At 47.7% G+C, this 7023-nt stretch overlaps 1 protein-coding gene across 1 annotated transcript; it reads left to right on the forward strand.

The window, feature by feature from the left end:
* The first annotated feature begins 726 nt into the window (after positions 1 to 726).
* On the forward strand, positions 727 to 6220 carry CD40LG (CD40 ligand). The gene is made up of 6 exons (XM_071757929.1): positions 727 to 1027; positions 2478 to 2615; positions 3698 to 3743; positions 4029 to 4076; positions 4367 to 4429; positions 5668 to 6220. Exons 1-6 carry the CDS (start codon positions 872 to 874, stop codon positions 6039 to 6041), a joined length of 825 nt encoding a protein of 274 aa, XP_071614030.1. The 5' UTR covers positions 727 to 871; the 3' UTR covers positions 6042 to 6220.
* Positions 6221 to 7023: the final 803 nt, after the last annotated feature.

Consider the following 7023-nt stretch of genomic DNA (forward strand, 5'->3'; position numbering starts at 1 on the left):
AGAAATTTTTTATAACAGAAACACTTCACAGGTTGCCCAGAATGATGGCAGATGCCCCATCCCTGGAAACATTCAGGTTGGATGGGGCTCTGAGCAGCCTGGTCTGGTTGAAGATGTCCCTGCTCCCTGTAGAGGGCTGGCCTAGATAACCTTTGATAGCCCCTAAAAACCCAAGCTGTTCAATGAAGTATTGGATGCCTGAAGAGCTCTGAGTCAGGAGAGGAAAGGCTCAGGGGTAGGACTTCAGCAGAATCTGCTTATGGTTCGAGGGATGTGGGGATATGAAGGGGAAAATGAGTTGCCCATACTGGGGTCCCAGCCTACCCGGGCAGACACTTCACCCATAGGGAGCATGAGGAAAGGTCAGAACCCACCACAACTCACCTGCTCAGTCCTTTTCATGAAGGAAACAGAGGGTAAAAAATATTTCTTCCCCTTCCCAGAAACAACTGATTTTCTCAGTGCTTCCTAGCCCCTGGAAGCCCACCATTGCCACATGGATTCATGCTCTTCATTTATTTGAAGAAACTTGCCATGAAACCTTCATCCACAGAACTGAAAAAACACTGGGGTGTTGCCTGGAGTGTTTCAAGGGCAAATGTGAATATATGGAATAAAAAGTTCTCTCTGCTTCTGGTAGAAGGGTAGGAAAAAGCATGGAAGTGCACCAAAGAAATAAGTGTAAGCGGTAAGCAACCTTTTTTTTGTTGTGGGAGGTGGTATTGAACAAACCTACCCACTACGAAGAGTTTTTTCCAGGAAGTGTAGGTTGCTGCAACCTGTATTCCTTGAGCAGTGGGTGCTCACACAACAGATCTCATGCTACTTGCAAGCAGCACATTTGAAGCATCCCCAGCAACGTGCACGGAGAATGAACGAACCCTACAGCCCCACAACACCCCGACCCATCAGCAACACCTCACCCAGCACCATGAAAATGTTCGTGGCCTTCCTGGCTGTATTTATTTTAGCACAGACAATTGGGACTGTACTCTTCTGTTTGTTTCTTCACGTGAAGATGGATAAGGTAAGTGGAGAAGTAAGATTGTCTCTGCTGGACTGCTAACACCATTTGCCTTCAGCCGTGGTGAGATGTGCTCACCAAGAGGATGAATGTGGTAGAAGATGATGCTGGCCACCGGGTGTTTATTACACCCTTGTTCTCATTTCTGTTTAATTTGACATTAAGGTGTGCACTGAGGAAGAACCCTGTTCCCTTCATTAGCCAAATGAGAATAGATCAGTCAAGATGAGCCATGACGAGAAAACCTGGCAGCTGATGGCCAGTCTGGGGAGAAGACAGTGTGGTTCAAACACACAAATATCTATTTTCTATTTCAGGCTTGCTGGTGGTTTTTCTAGTGCTGTAGCACTTGACAGCACTGTGACAATAATTGCAAGGATGGAGGGTTCAGAACTGTTTGGGTTTTTTTACTATATGTATATGTAAATCTCACCAGCATCTCTTTAGATGCTATGGGAAGAAAAGAGCTAATCTTAGTACTTTGTCATCTTTTTTATTATTTTTTTATTATTATTTTTATTTAAGAGGCACAACATTGGTGATCCTTCCCCATTCTTGGGGCAATATTTACCAAAAAATTAAAAGAGATGTTTTTAAGGTTACCACGACTGCAGCCACACCGCATGATGCTTACAGTCACTGATCTAAGGCTGCTTTCCTTCAAACCAGAAAAGACTAAGGAAACAAAATACATCCCAAACAAGTTCTTATCAGATAGGATGATATCAGATCATCATTACTGATTTGAAACACGTTTTCTCAGCTTAAATTGACATTTTAGTGGGTGTCTGCTTATCTTCGGGGGTGGAGAGAGATCCTGCTCTAAAGGGTCATAAAAGTCAAGGGGATGGAAGGGAACTTTGCTGCATGGGGTTGCAGCCTGAGGTGAAGGGCTGAGTAAGAGGATTTCAGCTGCCTTCAGAGCTCACAGCTCTTCAAACATGACTCTCAACACTGTTTGCACTGAGCACTCTGCCGGGCTGTGTGTCCTCATGTCTGCCTGCTGTTCTCTTTAGGTGTAATTTCTCTTTACAGGTGTGATTTCAAAAATCAGTATTTTTTTATCTATCTACCCATCCATCCATCCATCCATCCATCTGCCAGTCTGTCCAGCTAGCTATTAGTTTGAGGTGTAATTTCTCTTTTAGGTGTAATTTCTCTTTAGGTGTCATTTCAAAAATCAGTATTTTTTTATCTATCTACCGATCCATCCATCCATCCATCTGTCTGTCTGTCTAGCTAGCTATTATTTTTTTGGCTTTCTGAAAATTTTTATCTAATTTTTAAATCTGAATCTTTAGGCAGAATGGAGCCCCAACCAACGAATCATTTTTGTCTCTGGGCAGCTCTTGTATTCAATAAGCTTGCAAAAAAAAACGAGAACCCATCCTGCACAGAGAGGGCAGCCTTGGGGAATATCCCAGTCAGCCTCTTTTCTCTCCCCCCCTGGCAGATGGAAGAAGGGTTGAGCTTAAATGAAGATTACATCTTCCTGAGAAAAGTACAGAAATGTCAGACAGCAGAAGGCCAGAAGTCAACATTATTGGACTGTGAAAAGATATTAAAGGGCTTCCAGAACCTCCAGTGCAAGGTATGATGCTGTTACAGACCCTGCTGAAGGTGGAGGGGGGGCTTCCAGGCACACACAGTTTCACCCAGTGTTTTTTTTTAAAACCATACATGCCCTTTATCTTGGGGCTGCACAGAACATGCTGGTTTTAACACTATTATTTTTACATGATATTCTTACATGATGTTGATATCAGTGAAAAATCTCATCCCTTTTTTTCTCAGAATGGTGTTGATCAGAGCACATCCACCTCTGGTATGCCAAATGATACCTGGGGCTTGTGGTGAGAGGGATGGTGCTGAAGCCACTAGGGCTCTGCTCTCTGATCCCTGTCTGAAAACCATTGATTTTCTGCTTTTTGGTACCTTGTTCAGATTCTGTGCTGGGTGCCTGTGAGGGTGTTCATGGCCACCTGCTTCTGGGAGCACTTTTGCACCCACTTTGCCCAGGTGTTGATGGCTGTGCAAGGCTCAGGCCAGGCAGCACAGCTCCTGGCAGCCAAAAGGAGTAGAATGCTGCGGAAATGCCACCTCAAGGGTTCAGGGATGGTATCTCCAGATAGTTCAGCTTCTCCTTGGTTTGGGGTTCAAAAGAGCCACCAAGCATCATGATGTTCTCCCTGGAGCAGCTGAGGGCAAGATATTCTCAGCCCTCGAATTTTAGGTTTAGGAAGTTCTGTGCTGACCAGAGAAGGCAAGAGAGGGATATTTCTTTCTCACTGTCATTGCCTGATGACATCAAATGCCTTCAGGTTTGTATCAGCACACGACTGACAACAGCAAATTGTGCCTGAGATGGGTGCCACTCAGCAGTCCTGAAATCCCCTTCTGTAGGTGGCAGGGACAGTGCCCAGCTTGCTGGGATACATCAGCAGTGTGGCTCTCTGGCATGGGTTGAAATTACCAGAAAAGGAGATTCATTCTTTCTCTCTCTCTCTTTTTCCCTTTTCCTTTTCCTTTTCCTTTTCCTTTTCCTTTTCCTTTTCCTTTTCCTTTTCCTTTTCCTTTTCCTTTTCCTTTTCCTTTTCCTTTTCCTTTTCCTTTTCCTTTCCATTTGTACACCTTAAAACCCCCCAAACCCATGTATTTTTGCTGCTGTTACAGGATGGGGGAGCCAGCAAAGAGGAGGCCAAGTTTGAAATGCAGAGAGGTGAGTTTCATGGTGCCACCTTGCATGGCTTGCTGGGGACAGGAGGATCTTGGTCTGGGCAGGGGTTTCCTTCACCCTGCAAAAACCCAGCAGTGCCCTGGGGCATGGGATGGAGGCAGGGGCTGGGGTTGGGATTTGGAACATCCCCATAGAGGTGGGACAGGGCTGGCAGAGTGGGGCACTGGGCATGGCTGTCGCTCCAGGGAGGGAGGTTCTGGATACCATGTTGCCTGAAGTTGAGGAAAATTAATCCAAGATTAAATCCGTGGCCTTTTTGTGTTGCAGGACATGAGCATCCCCATTTGATGAAGAAGACTGAGACATCAGTGGAATGTAAGGAGTGGGCACATCCAGGTCTCATTCCCTCAATGGAACAGTCTCCTCCCTAGGCTTGATCCCTCAGGGACCCCACCTTGGAGGCAGCTGAGGATCTGGGCTGAGCAGAGGCCAGATCCTGCCTCACCCAAAGTTGGTGGGAGGAGAGACCATGTCTCTGAGCTGGATTTAACCCATGGAGAAACACCAAGGGTGGGAGGTGGTCCTGGCAGAGGAGCTGTGCTGCCTGGGGGTGGGGAGACAGTGGGTGCCAAGAGATTGATAACACTGCCCTTTCCAAATTGCAGCAGAGAAGAGGCAGCCTATTGCAGCCCACCTGGCAGGTCAGAAGAGCATGGAGAAAGTCTCAGGTAAGACAGACCCACTTGGCACTGCCTTGGCCAGGGTACAGCCACCAGACAGAACCTGTGATAAGGACAGGGACGAAAATGCCACTCCAGCACAAAAGTGTGACCCCAGGCACAGCAAACTTTCCAGTGGTCACAGCACCGTGGGCACCTGTGCCACATGGGGTTCACACATCCCATGCCAGCTGTCCTTCATTATGCCTTCCTAGAAATGACCCACAATGTCTTACTCTTAATGTATTTTTAGAAGAGGAAAACCACTTCTCTTTGTACGTAGGAAAGCCAACCTCTCACTTTTCTTTGGGATGCAAAACATGATGCTTTTGCTCTTCTGGCCATGCCTTCTAGGATGGCTGCCCCAGGAGGGTTCTGCTGGCATATTGTATCTGCTGATCTAATCATCTTCTCACCTGTGGTGGGCCTGGCAGCAATATGGGCTGGCTGATGACTTTATAATTGCAACCCAGATATTTCCAAAGTGATTCAGACAGCTTGCACTAATTCAACGCCATGGCCACATTAAGCCCAAGTCCCACATCCATTTGCATTTTTGCATTCCTCTGCACAGACCATGGTTGCTCTACAGCTCTGTCCCCCAGTGTAGCTTTAGCTGCAAGAGGACACTCCCAGTCACTCATTCTGGCAAGGATTTCTTAGTCTAAGCACATTTGAATCAATTCTGGAGTAAGTGCCAGTAATCAGCAACCGCTCTTCCCATCTCTGACGCAGCATTTCACCCAGAGCTTGGTCTACCTGTGGAAAGCTTGGTGCTAGATTAGATCAAAGAAGTGAGAAGGTTGCTGCATTTTAAAACTCACCTCTGAAGTGTATGTCAAGCTTCTAAAGCCATTTGCTATTGCGCAGAGAGCAGCAGCTGCCTGGAGCTCAGCTCTGCTCCTCAGGAATCAGGCACAGAGGAAATGTCCCTCTGGGATGCCCAGGCATGGACCATGGGCTGTGTGGGTCCCTCAGGAGCACCAATTCCACCCTGCTGCATGTAGGCAACTGTGTGCAATCCCCCAGCCTGAGCATTTCCACTGGGTTGGATGAAGGAAGCAAAGTGCTCCTCCCCTTGCACAGTTGATTCAAGGGGACCCCTGTCCCCTGGGATGGGGCAGGACCCACCCAGCCCCTTCAAGCAGACAGAGGCCAGGATGTCAAATGTCTGTAGGGTGTTCCCTCCCAAAAGTCCACCTGCCCAACTGGGTGTCTGCATCATCTGCCATGCTTTCCCCCCACAGTGCTGGAGTGGCAGAAGACAATGTACGGCCCCATGGACGACAACTCCATATCCTACCAGGAGGGGAAATTGAAGGTGGAGGAAGCAGGGCTCTACTACATCTACTCCCAAGTCAGCTTCTGCACCAAGCCAGCGACTTCAGCACCCTTCACCCTCTATATTTATTTGTATCTCCCCATGGAAGAGGACAGGCTCTTGCTGAAGGGATTAAACACACACAGCAACTCCAGCCCTCACTGTGACCTGCAGTCCATCTGGGAGGGAGGTGTCTTTGAGCTCCGGAAAGGTGACATGGTCTTTGTCAACGTGACAGACTCAACTCGAGTGAACTACAGGCATGGCAGCAACTACTTTGGCATCTTCAAACTGAAGTGAGGAGGGGGCTGCCCTGAGCCAGAAGTCCAGCCCAACTCTGTTGAGCAAAGTGGCTTTCCCTGTTTCCCATATTTATGTTCCTCTGCCTCTTTGGTCTTCTTGTTTCTTAATTTGTATATTTTGTTATTTATTAATGAGGGCCACAGTGCCTCAAGAACAGAAATGGAACAAAGTGTGAAGCTGTTGTTTGCATTTTACTGTTTTCTCTCATTGCCCATGGTTTGGTATGTGCTGGTGTTGTGTGTTGGGCTCCAAGATGCCTCGCATGCCTGGCAGGGTAAATGTCCTTGCTATGTCATAAGAGCTTTTTTTAACAAACTCTACCATCAATGTTTCTTTCCTAACAACATAGGATGGCTCAGGGCACCCCAGCCAAGCTGGGTACATACGGATCTCCCCTACCAATTTGCTTACAGAACTTCAGTAGAAAAACATTAGAATCAGTCAGCCAAGTGCTGTCCTTATGCAGTACTGCTGGTGATGCATCATTGCCACCCTCTCTGCTTTGTCTTTTGAACCCCTTTTTTCCATCCATACCTGTCTACAGAACTCCCAATGGTGACATTGTCTCGGCTGGGTTCCTGTTGGTGACATTTTCCCCACACTGGAAGTGTAATCAGTGGCTGAGAGGTGACTGCTAATTGCAAGCCAGAGTGGGGGTGAGGTGCCAGCTGTGCTCTGCTCCTTGTGACCTAAATCTGCTTGCCAGACTGTCCTCCTCCCACCTCTGCAGGTAGAGCACCCTCTGCATGTGGACAATTTCACCCCTCCAAGGCAGGATCCTTGGCCACCAGCATGAAATTTGGATCCATCCCCTCTCCTCAGGCCTATCCTCCCCTGGGAGAAGGACCAGGACAGGACAGGAGAGTCAGGACCAGCTGCTTCTTCCCAAGTCCTCCAAGATGTATGTGCAGAGCATCTTCTGGCTGTCCCCAGTGAGGATGTGCCCACAGCAGCACTTTTCCTGGAACTCCAGGGAAGC

The sequence above is a fragment of the Heliangelus exortis genome, chromosome 14, assembly GCF_036169615.1.
Source record: "Heliangelus exortis chromosome 14, bHelExo1.hap1, whole genome shotgun sequence".
Taxonomy (NCBI): domain Eukaryota; kingdom Metazoa; phylum Chordata; class Aves; order Apodiformes; family Trochilidae; genus Heliangelus; species Heliangelus exortis.